The 16,172-nt window shown below is 40.9% G+C and overlaps 1 protein-coding gene across 2 annotated transcripts in view; it reads right to left on the bottom strand.

Annotated features, from left to right (window-relative positions):
- The window catches only part of THEMIS (thymocyte selection associated), a 62,930-nt gene that overhangs the window by 32,920 nt on the left and 13,838 nt on the right, over positions 1-16,172 (bottom strand). For both annotated transcript variants that reach the window (XM_035109051.3, XM_088666118.1), the window contains exons 2-4: positions 15,272-15,433; positions 12,115-12,573; positions 5,121-6,175 (exon numbers count right to left, since the gene is read on the bottom strand). In XM_035109051.3, coding sequence (XP_034964942.2) covers positions 5,121-6,175; positions 12,115-12,573; positions 15,272-15,433 — 1,676 coding nt within the window. The remainder of the gene's footprint in view (positions 1-5,120; positions 6,176-12,114; positions 12,574-15,271; positions 15,434-16,172) is intronic.

The following is a 16,172-nucleotide window of genomic DNA, read 5'->3' on the forward strand; positions in this document are numbered from 1 at the left end:
GACAGAGGCTCTGAGATTACATCCGCAAGCTCCTCTAGTATCCTTGGGTGCAGCTCATCAGGTCCTGGAGATTTGAATTCTTTAAAGTAGCTAGGTGTTCCTTTACCACCTCTATTCCTGTTTGGGACTGCAGCTCCCTCTTTGCATCATTTATTCAGTTATCACCAGGATGGGGACTGTTTTCCTTTTGGGTGAAGCAGAGGCAAAGTAGGAGTTGAACAGTTCCACCTTCTCTCTGTCACCCAAAAGCATTTCTCTTTCTTCTCCGTGCAGAGGACCTACTACTTAGTTGTTTTCCTCTTGCTTCAAACATAGCTGAAGAAACCTTTATTATTATTTTTAAGCTCTCTTGCAAGCCTGAACTCATTCTGAGCTGTGACCCACCTGAGCTTCTCCCTGCACCTGTTGGCTACTCTTGGCTTCTCTTCCTTTGTGATTTCCCCTTTCTCATACATGCCGTTCTTAAATCTCAGTTCATCTTAAGTTCCCTATGCAGCCACACAGGTCTCTTTAGATGCCTACCCTGAATGCAGGCAGGCAGAAGGCAACCAAGGAAAGAAGGAATCAAGCATAGGATTGCAGCAAGTTTAGGAAATGACACAGGGAAGGCTAGAATCTGACTATTGAACAGACAACCCAGACCTATTTATAACCAGGAAATGTCAGAAGAACCTATGGGCTATTGATTTGCAGATTTATTTTAGGAAGTTCACACTGAACCCCAGAAATATAATTTTGTTCCTCTATGACCTCAAGTGTCTCATCACAAATAGCATTCAAGCATGGGCTAGGATACTTCTAGTCCAAGTTTTGGTTTCTCCTGACATGGGTTGAGTATGCTCCTAGCATCTGGATTAAGAGTTTATATTGACACTGGGTAGCTACTGACTCATGGCACAGAAAAGAATTGGATAAATGACTGTTTTGGAGATTTTCTTCATAGGCATTGAAAATGAGATGAAACAGTGTGTTCCCGTTTTTTAATTGTACTGTAATGTAGAAGGTTGCCTATGAACACTGAAGTATGTACAGTACTGTATTTCTTGCTTTAGAGAGAGGATATAAACAAACTTAAATATTAATGAGATTGATGGAAGGTTTTTGAAAGCAGCCCCCCTCCCCCCAGAATATACAGATATTAAGCAAATAGATATGTAAGGAGGGGATTTATGGAGCACTCAGCTTCACTGCTGGTAAACATGTTGAATTTCAGAATTATGTCACTGTCAGTGAACCCTTTTGTTGTGTCAAAGCAAACTTTAATTGCTTCATTTACACTCAAGGAAAACATTGCACTCCTGCTACGGTTCTGATTTATCTTTGTTGAAAGACCACATGCAAATCATACCATGGGGTCGAGACAAGCTTCAATGAATATAAAAGATTAATGTTTTGATTATTGTTTTTCATTGTACACAAGTAAAATGGAGGTACTCCATTCACATTTCTGCAAATTAACCCTGTTAAGCTACTTACCCACCATTTACAATGGCACAAAGCTATATTTTATTCTTTCTTTTGTGAATTTTGGGCCTGAATCTACCTATTCAAAATAATTGTGTGATACAGTTATTGTGATACAGTTCATTCCCCATGTCTGCAGTCATGGGATTGTTGTCTATCACATGACGGTGTATGTTTTCATTCCACAGTGTGGGAAGTGACGGAGACAGGATGTTTGTGTTACTGTGTTCCGTGAAGTGGGACTATAGTCCTTTGTTTTTTTCTCTCTCTCTCTCTCTGCTGTCTGATGAGAAAGAGGAAGGAGCCAAGTCAGAATGTTCTGAGTATATTATATGTAAATAAACGTAGATTAGCCAAAATGCTGAGCTACTGTGGTCTGTCATGCAAACTGTGAATACTCTGTGGATCCCTAATTGTGCTAATGCACAATTAGCCACTGTGGTGTTCGGGCATTAGCCACTGTAATGTTCGGGCAAAAGAAAGCTTTTGAAGCTCCCGAACAACCGGCCAGGAGGGAGAGAACATGCCAGTCCAGCATGTGTCTCTACCAGGGTCCCACATGAGAGTAGGACGCTCCTAACAGTTATATTGGGACTTTCCATTTTTAATGGTGGTGGTGGTGGTGGTGGTGATGTCAGAAACTCAAACTGGATGTGACACTAAATGTATCATTAAGAAGTATGTCAGGCTTCTTAGAAATCTAACAGCTTGTTTGTGGACACCCTCCCCAATTTTTATATGGTCTACAGCACATGGAGAAAGAAAGTTTAAACCTTCCCTCTCCATCTCCATTCCCATGAAAACCTCTCCCTGTGCTACTACTGTATTAAGCTTAGAGTTCCCCATGAAGATTCTCCCCATCCTGTGCCTATTATTATTTTAAAAAATTAAAAAGCCTTAGACCTGGTTCACATATAACATTGTGAACATTATAGCATTAACTATTGCTTGCCTTCTTCCAACAAACTACATGCTGAAGCTATGGTTTGTTGTTGACTTGTGAGCCATGGTTTGTTTTACCTATAGCAGGCATAGGCAAACTCAGACCTCCAGATGTTTTCGGACTACAATTCCCATCATCCCTGACCACTGGTCCTGTTTGCTAGGGATCATGGGAGTTGTAGTCCCAAAACATCTGGAGGGCCCAGTTTGCCTATGCCTGACCTATAGCTTGGTACTACATGTGAACACAGCACCCTTCATTAACTTTATTTTATTTTATTTTATTTATTAGATTTCTATACCACCCTTCATCCAAAGATCACAGGGCAGATTGCAATACAAAAATACATACCATAGTAACAAACAATAACCCTCATCTCAATTTAAAAGGCCATAAATTTGCTAATTTGCCAAAGGCCTGTGATAAGAGGAATGTTCTTGCCTGGCACCTAAAGATATTTATTGAAGGTGCCAGGTGAGCCTCCTTGAGGTGAGCAACCACATAAAAGGCCCGTTCTCATGTTGTCACCCACCAGATCTCTCATGGAGGAGGCACATGAAGCAGGGCCTTAGTTGATGATTGCAGGATCCAGGCTGGTTCATACATGTAATATAACCTGGAGTCTACCAGAGCATAGACAACAGAGGTTAGGCTATTCCTGTACAGATAGGGGCACATCTGGGTCACCAGCAGAAGCTAATGGAAGGCACTGCATACCACCAAGACCACCTGAGCCTCAATTGACAGCAAAGGATCCAGAAGTACCCCTGTGCTGCATACCTGCTCATTCAGAGTTAGTATAACCCCATCAAGAGCAGGCAACTTCTCATCCATCTGGTCCAGGAAACCACTCACTATACAGTTCCTTAGTCGTATCAGGATCAAGCTTCATTTTATTGGCTCTCATCCAGTCCATCACTGAGGCAAGACAAGGTTCCAGCACAACCACTGCCACGTTTGCAAAAGAAGTAAAGGTAAAGGTAAAGGGACCCTTACCATTAGGTCCAATCGCGAACGACTCTCGGGTTGTGGTGCTCATCTCGCTTTACTGGCTGAGGGAGCCAGCATACAGCTTCCAGGTCATGTGGCCAGCATGACTAAGCCGCTTCTGGCGAACCAGAGCAGCACGCGGGAACGGAGCGGTACCTATTTATCTACTTGCACTTTGACGTGCTTTCGAACTGCTAGGTTGGCAGGAGCAGGGACCGAGTAATGGGAGCTCACTCTGTCATGGGGATTCGAACTGCAGACCTTCAGATCAGCAAGCCCTAGGCTCTGTGGTTTAGACCACAGTGCCACCCATGTCCTGCAATAGAAGTAAATATGTACAATATGCTATCAGCAAATTGCTGGCAACGTAGTCCAAAACTCTGGATGACACCACTTAGCAGTTTCTGCAGATGTTAAACGGCATGAGAGATAATATTAAACCCTGAGGGAACCCATATTGAAGGCTCCACAAGACTGAAGAGAACTCCCCAAGCATCACCCTCTGAAAATGACCATGCAAGAAGGACCAGAACCACGGCAAAGAAGTGCCACACATGCATAACTTGGACAGCTGCTCCAGAAGGATACTGTGGCCAATGATATCGAAAGTCTCACAGAGCTACAGTTTCTGGATGAAGCTCAGAGGAGGAGGGAAATAAAGAGACAAAACGCTTCTTCGTAACATTACATCAGAAATTGTATTCAGTGCTACTGAGTTGGTTGCAGTTGGTTGTGTGTTGTACATAGTAAAAACTAAATCCTTATTTCCTTTAAAAATATATTAGCAGTTTAAATGGCAACACTGTCACAGAATTGCATAACTGACTAACACAGTCGCCTGCATTCTTGGACTCTCCTTGGATGCATGGATACAGATTCTCCTTGGGCTATGGGACTGTCTCAATGCTCTCCTGTGCTTCAGAATTCACCATTGAACCACTGGTTGCCAATGATGTATTAGGTGTTATATTTAATGCTGACTTTGGGAATCTAGCACATCAGAAGCAAGAGTTATGACCTAGCCTTCCTCCTCATTTAATATTTATAATCCAGGGCTGAGTTGCCCATTTAAATACTCCCAATAATATTTTAATTTTTTTATCCATGCAAATCTGAAACCCCAGTTTTACCAGATTTAAGAGTATATCCTTTTAAATCTTTAGCCATGTGATACAAATACACTCTTACCATATCATATTCAGTGTGTAAAATGTTTTCTCACTAAATATAATTACATAGACTTAATTCCTTTATCACCACTTTTTTCTTTTTTCTTTTTTTTACACTTACAGGTAGTCAAGGGCATAAGCCATTCTTCACCAACCTGGTATCATCCAGATGTTTGGGATTGATGGTCACAGATAGAACAGTCACACTAGCTAGGGTTGATGAGAGCTAGTCCAAAACATCTGGAGGGTACCAGGTTGGCAAAAGCTGACAAGGCCTTTTGAGAAGTGCTACAGCTCAGTAGCAGAGCACAATTTCAGTCTTTTGATTTATATTTCGAGGCAAAAGAATTTTGGGTAGCAGAACTGGAAAAGGTCTCTGTTTAAGGCCTTCAAAAATCATTTTCCATTTGATTAGACAGCAAAGGGTTGGATGTTCCACGTAATACTGTAAGTCGCCCATTATTATTATTATTATTAGTAGTAGTAGAACTGGGTTACTGTTTTATGCCAAATATCTAGCTATGGATGTATAAAAGACATAACATTCTTCTTACCTTTCTAGGTCCTGGTGTACTGCAAGCACTTTGGGTCGGTACAGTGAGAAAATATGCCTTGGACTCTTCGACTTTATGGGTTTTAGGAGGTCTGGGAGGTGGGTTTGTGGCTTGATTTTCATATTTTCTCATCATGTAATACTGTTCTTCTGTAATCTCTTCCACAATAGACTTTGTTGGGAAACACACAATATCTTCTGCATGTTTGCTCAGCAACTGGAAGGACATATTTAAACGATGCACAGGAGCTTCCCAGATTTCTGTGGGGTTGTTGAAAGTGCTGATTAACAAGTACGAATCTGTTATTTTTTCTTCAAGCTGCAGACATGGTATGCCAGCCAATATATCCTCTTGGATGGAAAGATCCCTTAAGGAGACTTTGACTTTAAATGGAAGACGGAAATATTTGCAAAGCTCCAGAAGTTCATACTGCTTCTTATCATGGACAAGTTCAACAAAGCCCCCTTCCATGCACATTGGAAGAAGTATACTCTTGTGGGTTTCGTTTGGTGATAGAATTTGTTCACAGGCCAAACCATTTTCTACTTCCTTCTTCCCTGGATCAACAACTTCACTTAGTTGGCACTGTGGAATTAAAAATTGGTTTCCAATGGAAACAGAAGACAGCCCTTCATAAGGGGACTCAAAGGCTTTGGTAGCAACAACATGAAGCTTCTCCTTCACACTCCTTGCTATTTCTAGGTCATAGGCAGTTGGAAACTCCCGTGGTCTTCTTTTGAACTTCCCTTTATAGCTGGTAGGAATTAAAAAGTGCCTTTTATAGGAATCACCTTTGATCTCAGACGCTAAGATTCGTGTTGCCTGGCACTTTTTGTAAATCACTATTTCTCTACCAGGACACAAAAAATTATACGATTGCTTATTCCTGGCAGAGCCTTCAATTACCGCAACAACGATAGGAAATTCATTGCACGTCCTTTCCAAGATATCTTCCATTGACAATGGCTGAAGAAAACTGTGAATATTGTAACAGTCAGTGACATCTTTGACTTCAACATCTAAATCCGAAAGGAAGTAAACAGTCTCTTTTTGAACTGAAAAGAGATAAAATTCAGGTTAACTGATATTGTTGTGCAAAGGTCTACTATGTAAAAATATAAATTTCTTCTACATATGCATTAGTACAGGCATCCCCAAACTTCGGCCCTCCAGATGTTTTGGACTACAATTCCCATCTTCCCCAACCACTGGTCCTGTTAGCTAGGGATCATGGGAGTTGTAGGCCAAAACATCTGGAGGGCCGCAGTTTGGGGATGCCTGCATTAGTAGTTTTAGGAGGCTCTCAGTGTATTAACTGTATAACCCCTTTAATGATTTCTTATATATATATATATATATATATATATATATATATATATATATATATATATGAATGAGAGATAATGCTATCATTTTGAAACACTGGTTTCAGGTGTAATATGTGTGTTTCCTGGAGGAATGGCCCAAGAGCCAGGTGTGCCAGAGTCAAAATGGAGGGAGAAACAGCAACATTCCTGGAGCAGTTACAGGTAGGTAGCCGTGTTGTTCTGAGTCGAAGCAAAATAAAAAAATTCCTTCAGTAGCACCTTAAAGACCAACTAAGTTTATATTTTGGTATGAGCTTTCGTGTGCACTGAAGGAATTCCTGGAGCAGTTCAGGTTGGTGCTCCAGCAGAACCAGTGACAGATGGAATAGCAGAACCAGTGGTTCAATGAAATGAAGCAATTGCAAGCAAAGTACATGAGAGGCCTCCTTAAATTTGGAGAGAAAAATGTGATTCCATGAGAGGTGAGAAGCCATGCCTGATGAGATGCTACAAGGGGTTAAGAATGATTCAGGAGCCCAGCCTTGAGGCACAATACAGGGGTGCCAACTTGAATAAAATATTGGGGGAGGCAGGTACCCCACCCTGCATAATTGATCACATGACACAGCACCCCCCATTTGAATGACAATGCCCATCAACTTTGGGGGAGCCTCAAGTATTTTAGGGGGCAGAAGATATCTCGTCCCCTAGGAGTTGGCTCCTATGCACCCATATGGAAGGGGTGGGCACATTGCCAGATTAAACCCTGTGGCAGATTAAACTCTAGGCAGTTGAAATCTCGGGGTGGGGTGGGGGCCTCGTGCATGTGTTCCAGTGAGATAACATTGAACTAAGAAAGCTTGATTGTAATTTTCTTTCAAGATCAAATCAATATCATTTTGATCTGTTGTCATGGGGCCCCTAAAGGCTGGTGCCTACTCTGCCTGATTGATAATCTGGCACTGGGTGGCCAAAGTGATTTAGAGTGTGGACTGACAGCTCAGGGGCTTAGACTGCAAAGGGATGCAGTCAGTAGCTGAATGCAAGGGGCAAGATGGCACATCAGAGAAGGATGGGCTGCCTAGAACCAAGAAGCTTCTGATTGATTTTGCCACTCTGCTGTGGGAGAGGGAGAGCAGGAGGAATTGAAGTTTGGTGCCTGCTGAATCAGTGCCTGTGGGAGTGCCAGAAAAAGGGTTGCAGCAGGAAGAACTGGAGGTGTGTGAGAACATGCAGGAAAAGCTGAGAGCATGTGTGCGTGTGGAGGAGCAGCCAGCGCTGGAGGGAAAGGCACCAGAGGAGCAGCCAGAAGAGAAGCAGGCTTCTGCTGAATTGGGTGAGATAAACTGCTCAAGATGGTCTTGTGGGGTGGGGACCAGTCCCAATACTGGGGACAGTCCTTAAGCGGGCACCAGCAGCCAGGGTCACCCAGGGTCTCATAGGTTTGGGGGGGGGCAAGAGCCACTGGGTCTGATAGGTGTTAGAACTAAATCAGTGCTTGGAATGTTAAAATTGGTTGCTAGGCAGTGGATTTTGCAAAGTGTTAAAATACAGGCCAAACCAGCTTCCAGTATTCAGGAAATCACCTGGGAGACCAGCCATTTACCAAAGACAAAGGAAAGGTAATGAGCCATTAGAAAAGCCAGAGAGGGGGGACTCTGTGCCAGGTGGGAAATTGGAGGAGCCCTTCTCTCAGCTCTGATTTAGTTTGAGCTTTGAGTTAGTGAGCCCACTCTAAGCAACATTGCTGAGGCTTACAAGATTGGCATGGTTATTGCAAATCTTGCACTTGGGCTGATGTAAAGAAGTAGCATTGCTGCTCTGGATATCAGCTAAAAATTGATTAGTCCCTCTTAACAGCAGCTGTTTTATTTACAGAATGTGTGCCGTGTCTGATACAGCCATCTCATGCGTATATATAGTATTTCAAAGAAAATGTGGGAATCCATTTTTCACAGTTCAGAAAGCAAATCGCTATCACATGAAAGTGAGTTGCTTCTAAACAGCACATTGTAGAAGTTGCTTAGAAAATATTCTCCGTGATTTCTATGTTGAATGCACAGTGAAACACATGGATATTATTGGAAATAGGAAAGCTAGTGAAGCGTATGTTAGGACACAGGGCTGTGAAACAATATTATTGTATCTGACAAATAGCTGAAACTTAAATTTAAGGCCTAGGCCTTGCTACTCAACTGTGGTGAAAAGCTGAATATAAACCTTGATCTAAAACCAGAACTGCATATTTATAAACCTTTGGGCTCTGTGAAGCAAACCAGTATCTTTCAAAAACCCACTTCCTTCCCCTCCTGAAACTCTGGATGTGTGTCTGCCTCTTTCCTGTTGACCTCTTTCAGTCACCATGGCCTAGACTGTGTTGTAGGCAAATTGAATATTGCTGTTCTGTTAATGTCTTGGTTCCTCTGCCTGATTTCCTGACTCAGAAAGACATAATTTATGGGAGCTGTTCTACGTCAGGATGAATGCAAGACAGAGACCTTTTGTTGCCTGAGGCATCCCCACCACCACATTCCACATTTAAAAGCCAATCAGACAGACAGCTGGATCTTACTTCAACACATGGAATGGGACAGTGTTTTCCACCACATCTGAGAGCAGCAGTAAGAACATAAGAAAAGCCTGCTGGATGATGCCAATGGCCCATCTAGTCCAGTATCCTGTTCTCACAGTGGCCAACCAGATGACTTGGGGATTCCAGCAAGCAGGACCTGAACAGTCAAGCTCAGGGAATACAAGGCCATGTGGCACTCGCAGCTCTGTCCTCCAACACTTCATTGTCACTCGCAGCCCTCCAGCATCTGCCATCTGAGGCAGCTACCTCACTCTGTCTAATGGTAGGGCTCTACCATGGTTTAACACTGGTTACAACTCATGGTTTGTCTGGAGTAAAGATGGGAGAGAAGTTCAATTCAATTCACATTTACCGGTAATTTGCACTTTCTGAAACAACATGTACTGATACACAATCATCCTTCAAAATTATCACTTCTCTGAATTTCGGAGCATAGTTCACCAGGCAGTTAAGGTGTAAAAAAATGCACGTATTAGTAAAATTAACATGGGAAAATGCATTATATTAGGAAAATTGCTTTGCCAAAATGTAATAAATACAAAATGTGCATATTATGATGAATTCACACTAAAATGCCAATGCATTTTTATGGGAACTTAAAAGAAAAGGAAAAAAGAAAATTGCAGACAGATATGGTAATATGGAGAACTGAACTTAAGCCTGAAAAAATGAAAAAATGAGAGAAACCAAAATGGAGATTTACCCACCCCTAGTCTGGAGGAAGCAAAACCATGAGCCGGGTTTAGGTAATATGCTAAGCCAAAATATAGCTTGGCTTGGCTTATCAGAGCACAGCAGCAGAATGACTGAGGAGTGGGGAGTAGCAAAGAGCTCATGGCCTCCTCTCTAGGAGTCCATATGTTTCATAGAATCATAGAGTTGGAAGGTACCCCAAGGGTCATCCTGCATTGCAGCAATGCAGGAATTTACTTAGTATTATATGTGGACCAAGACAGTGAAGCCTGCAGCATGGAATGGAAAATGTCTAATAGCATGATGTCAGGATGTCCTTCACATTATGGATCAATAGCCACATGGTTTAATGTCACCTGGTGCTTCTTCGACAGCAGTTATTCACCCTGAATGTATTACTACGTGACCATAGCTGCCAAGTTATCCCTTTTTTTAAGGGATTTTCCCTTATGCTGAATAGGCTTCCTCACGAGAAAAGGGAAAACTTGGCAGCTATGCTACGTGACACACCTTTCAGGAATGATACAAGAACAAGTTTTCCTATATATTTTCTCCACATCATAGGTTCTCCCTTTTCTCCCTTCTGCACCTTTATTTACAACTCCACAGCCACCCTCTATGTTTCCATATTAATTTGAGAACTGTGGCTCTTATGACCTCCACCAATACATGAGAACAGCCTTCTGGACCAGGGTAGTGGCCCATCTGTTCCAGCATCCTGTTCTCACAGTGGCTGACCAGAGATTTGCAGGGAACTTGAAGCCAGATATGAGCACAATTTCACTCTACCTACCTGTGACTCCCAGCAATTGGTATCCAGAGGCACAATGCCTCTGACAGTGAAGGTAGCCATTGACAGGCTCCATGAATTTGTCTATAAGAAAATATCTAAAAGAAAACTCTAGCACCAAAGCTCACGGTTAAACATTTAAGAATAGAAAAGGGCAAAGGAGGGTGGGGAAAAGCTACACAGAGGGAACAGAAAAGCTATAAAAGAATGAGCACCAAGGAGAATGAGGAAAGCTTTTCTGAGAGCATAAGAAAGTCACTTTAAAAGATCCATAGAACTCCTGAGAATTTTTTTTTTAAAAAGACCCTACTTATATCTACTTCAGACATTTAATTTTTTAAAATAAAAATAGACCTTTGTTACATGTTCAAAAAGGACTTGTCTCCATTGGGTTAAGGAAAAGAAGGTGGGAGGGATATTCACAACACTGCTTCCCCCCAAAAATGAACAATGGATCAAAGAAAGCCATACGTATAATCGTCATTTATTCAAATTGTTTTGGGTCTATCAGGAGGAAGACTAGGTTAGAACTCTCCTTCCTGACATCTAGTTTTTCATTCTCAGCACAGAATTTTTGCAGTTTTCCAGTTTTGTGCAAATCCAAGGAATCAAAAGATATATAAGGCTAAGCTCCTCCATTTCAGGAGCACACCTGAAATAGTTAAGAACATGGCTGGAAAATAAATGAAAGCAATTGTAAATTCTCAATACAAACTTTTCAGATTGCTCTGCAATACGTGATGCAGAATTTTAAAATGTGGTTTACTTGTGTGCAGTTTTCTGGTTTTGTGCAAATCTGAGGGTTATGCTCTTCCATTCAGGAGTGTGCCAGAAATAGTTAAGAGCAGGGGTCAGCAACCTTTTTCAGCTGTGGGCCGGTCAATCGTCCCTCAGACCATGTGATGGGCCAGACTATATTTTGAAGGGGGAAAAATGAACGAACTCCTATGCCTCACAAATAACCCAGAGATGCATTTTAAATAAAAGGACACATTGTACTCATGTAAAAACACCCTGATTCCCAGACTCTCCGCAGGCAAGATTGAGAAGGTGATTGGGCCGCATCTGGCCCCCAGGCCTTAGGTTGCCTACCCCTGGTTAAGAGCATAGCCAGAAAAGAAACGAAAGCACGAAAATAGCAGGAAGTAATGATTGATCCACCCACCTAAAAACACCAAAACAAACTGTTTGAGACCTTGAGTGAAGAATTTGCAGCCTAATTTTTCCCAAGTTATTAAACTATCCCAGTATCAGGTATTTACAGGGCAGAAGCATCAAGATTGGTGCTCTTTGAAGGTAACATTGAATAGTCCACGCAAATTAAATGAGAATGCAAACAGCTGCAAACACACAGTAAATTCTGATATGGACAGTACCAGAAGCTGTATACACACCATAGCTTTAAAGCACATTTCCTGGAACTGTGGTTTACTCCCTACAAAGCTACAATTTCCAGAGCTACAATTTCCAGCACCCTACAGTTCTCAGGATTCTTTGGGGGGAACTGCAAACAACATTTGAAACTGATCTGTAAACCATTTAGTTTCACTTTTGAGTACAGTATGTTGTTAATCAGGCAGAGATAGTTGACAAAGATAGTAATTAACTTACATTTCATCACTGCTTGTACTTCATATATTGGTGTCAGAACAATGCAGCCATCAAAATCCATAGGAAGCAAGCTGGTGGAGTTCCTAGCTTTGCAGATATGAGTAAATGTCACACTCCGACTCCTGCTCTTTGGGATTTTCCATTTGGCAATCTCTTTCAGGGTATAAGTCTGGTCATCTTCCCATTCATAGAAATCACCGTCTTGTGAAATTGGCAATACAAAGGCATGGAATTGGCCATCCCTCATTAATCCACAGTGTACAGTCAATATCCCATTGCTGACTTCCACAGAGTTGAATATGATCTTCTCACCCCGTTTGATGGTCAGGTTTTCTACTTTTATATCCTTAGAGCAATAGAAGCAGGGATGTTGCAGTTGTGTTGATCCAATCAAAACTTTTTTCACAATTTCTTCAACGCCAACATATGGTGTTTTGTCAGCCACTATCCTGCAAAGACCTTCAAAGGAACATTTTTATTCAATAAAGGTGCCTTGAAATGATGCAAACATTAAAAAGTATCCAATACTTAACATTTGTAGTTATCATTTCATTGGTACCCAAGAATGGGGGCATTGGCTTGGGGATGAAAACAAATTCATAAAATAATAACCTCATAAAATGTTTGCAATTCAAATTGCTAACATAATCATAGGTATCATCTGAACTCAGGATGTTTGTATAAAACCAGGGAAATGACATTTTAAAAATGATAACTGCCTTTCAAAAAGCCATTTGTATTATTTCTCCTTTTATTTGTACAGAAATATGTATGTCATTTGTGTGTGTGTGTGTCTACTCCTCTGTGTGTGAATAATTTGTGCCAAGGGGGAAAAGACGTGGATTGTAGCACGTTTTCGTGTGTGTGTGTGTGTGTGTGTGTGTGTGTGTGTGTGTGTGTGTTTAAATTGTATCTAGCAGTGAAAAAACTTATGTAAGTATATACTAGTAATCTTTCATCCCCAGGGCTGGATTTAGGTATGATGAGACCCTAAGCTACTGAAGGTAATGGGGCCCTTTATATGTCCAGCTGTCCTTTGTCAACAACAAATTGTTGCTGTTTTTGTTGTTGAATATATGCTATATGGTAATTTATGGACCTAATAGGTATCTGAAGCCATTTGCCACTGTTGCTGCATGTAGGTTTTATTCTATTTGTTTTTTAATCTTATATTTTGGAAATGTACATCCAGTTTTTTTCCTTTACATTTTTTTGGGGGGGCCCAAGAGAATGGGGTCCTAAACTATAGCTTGTTTAGCTTATACATAAATCCGGCACTGTTCATCCCTCTTTCTGAATTTAACTTAAATACTGTGTGTGTGTGTGTGTGTGTGTGTGTGTGTGTGTGTGTGTCTTCAGTTGTTTTCTTGGGTGCTAAAGTAGTCAGAGTTCTTCTCTCCACCCCTTCCCTTGTTTGATGGGAAGTGTCTGATGGCCTGCGGAAAGGGAAGCACTTCAATGGGAGGCAATGGTGAGTGAAAAGTGTTTGGTGGGTTATGGGTACTCTGTTTGCAGCAATGGCTCAGAAGAGGACTGAGCCAGTTTCCCCTGATTGTTAGAAGGAAAAGAGGAATTAGCTTTGGGATTCAACAAAATAATTGTGTTAGCACAAGAAGACTCTGCACATGCCCTGCTCCAGAGGGTTGGGTGGAACCATAGAATAAATTTCAGGGGTGCATGGTGGTGGTGGTGGGAAGATGGGGATAAAGTTCCATTTCAAAAATAGAAATCCTTGTGCTGTGTGTTGGAACAATTTGCTTAGTGATATGAAGAATACAGACCAAAGCTTTCGGGAGCATGCAACAATACTGGCAGAATAAGGTCTGCGATTCATATTAATTATCCTTTTAACAGGCACTATATTAATTTGCATAATCAGATCTAATACAGAAGTAAAAAAAAAAGTGGGGAGAAGAAAATGCTGCATAGCCAAACTACTAGCATGAATTCTGTGCTTAGGCAGTAGACCCACCTGGTTGTTCAGCTCTAATTGCAACATTGAAATATTACTAGATACAGCAGCTTCTGCAACTGCAGTACCTAAAGGGCATCTTTATTTCCATGTTAATCATACCCATTGGGATTGTTTTGTTAGTACATTTGGGTAGAGTGGTTTTCTCTTAAAGGAAGATTCAATGGGAAGTTTACAGATAGCAGTGGGATTTAATTTAGCCGTGCAATTAAACTATAACTTATTACTCAGCTGCACCATAACATCTCTTTTGAAGCATCTCTAACTGGAATTGCATGTTGCAGAGAAGCTGACACTGAATGCACCCATTTCTTGTCTTCTCTTCTCTCAAATGGTACAAAAGCTACTCTGGACTACACACATAGCTAGAAGACAAATTAGCAGTATGATAATGACTTGTATTTTATTGCATTACACATCTCATAGAGGCAGAGAAAGGCAGAAGATGTAGGTGATTTTAATGCCAACCTCATATTTTGCTTAGCATGTAGTTCAATCAGTATACTGTTGAAATTATAAGGAGTTTATTTGTTTTTGTAATCCACCATTTGTGTACAGTTATGGTTGGGTTATTGGTTTAACATTTTGTTTTTGTTGCATTTACATTTTGTAATTTTTATTATTTTGGTGTACAGCACTTCATGCATCATGCATGAAAAAAGAAACAAATAGCACATGGTTTCCTCTATTTGTAAAGGATAATTTTGGACAACATTAAATGAAACAAAGGGCATTAATCAAGTAGAGCCTTGGGTGATTGATTCATGGAGATACGTTTTAATCAATAAGAGGTTCAAACTGAGGACAGCCTTGTTTATTTTATGATGTGGGACATTTAACCGTACAGGCCATGAAATGACCTATTATACAAACTTGTTTTGCTTTAGTGTTTTTCTTTCACTTCAGAGACATAATTGTGCACATTTTGTTCATCTCTGATATAAGATTGAGTAGAAAGTACCACTAACTGAAGCAGGCCCGGCTCTAGGTGCACTCCTGGTGGCGTGGGGCGCTGCGAGGGCGCCGGAGCGACCTGCTCTAGATGGCCCTGAACTGAAGTGCCTTCATTATAACCTCAAGCACGTTACAAATGAAACTTACTGCAATATACTACAAAAATATCTAATTCTGTTTTTATTTACTTTTTTTGTTTCCTTATCGAACCAGAAAATATTCAAACTGTACCTGGAAAATGTAAAGGTAGCTCAACTGTAGTGGAGCAGAAGCTAGCATCATATTCACTTTCACAGTTGCTTGCCAGGACTTTCTTAACTTTTAATCCAACAACTTTAATCACGTCTCCAGTTGACAAGCAGCATTCATGCCCACACTTTTCATAAATCGAACCTAAAGGAGAACATAAAGATAAACACAAATGTTTTATGGATTCCTCATGGCAGTTTACAAGCATTCTTTGTTACTCTTCCCCTCCTAGATTCCTGGTAGTTTGGTTTACACCTAAGGCACTTGCAGCCCATCTCCCCTTTTGGGTGGGGTTAAATCACTTACCAGCAATTTCAGGCTGTGCCATTATAGGAGACTGCGAGGTCTTGTGCAGCAAACCTGCTACTTCAAAAGATGTTACTTTTGTTTTTTAAATGTATTTTATTGATTTTCAAATGTAAAACAACAATAGGAAAGAACAATTACTAATAAGCAACAATCAAGTCAGCATACAGAGCCTTGACAAGAAAAATGGAAGATTAGCAGAAAGTTCCATCACTTACATTCTGATAAAAGTAATCAAATAAATACATAATTCCATAATGTTTCTTGTTACTATGTTCAAAGATATAACTTTTTGCGATAAGGAAAGTGGCAGGAAAATGCACTGGAAAGTGTGGGCTAACGCTTGAACACATCATCCAATCCCCTGGCAAACAAATTGGGACGAATGTGCAATAAATAGGGCACCTAGAAGTACCCATTAATATCAAGGTAAGTTAGAACACGAACAACTTTTTGAAACTTGCTAGTAGTCCATCTTCTTAGTTCTGAAAGTGTGAGAAAGTGCAAGCTTCCCTGACATATTTTCTTCAGTGAAGCTAGTGTCTAGTTCAGAATCGGAACTATTTATCCACACAAC

Source organism: Zootoca vivipara, chromosome 3, assembly GCF_965207765.1.
Source record: "Zootoca vivipara chromosome 3, rZooViv2.hap1.1, whole genome shotgun sequence".
In the NCBI taxonomy this organism is placed as follows: domain Eukaryota; kingdom Metazoa; phylum Chordata; class Lepidosauria; order Squamata; family Lacertidae; genus Zootoca; species Zootoca vivipara.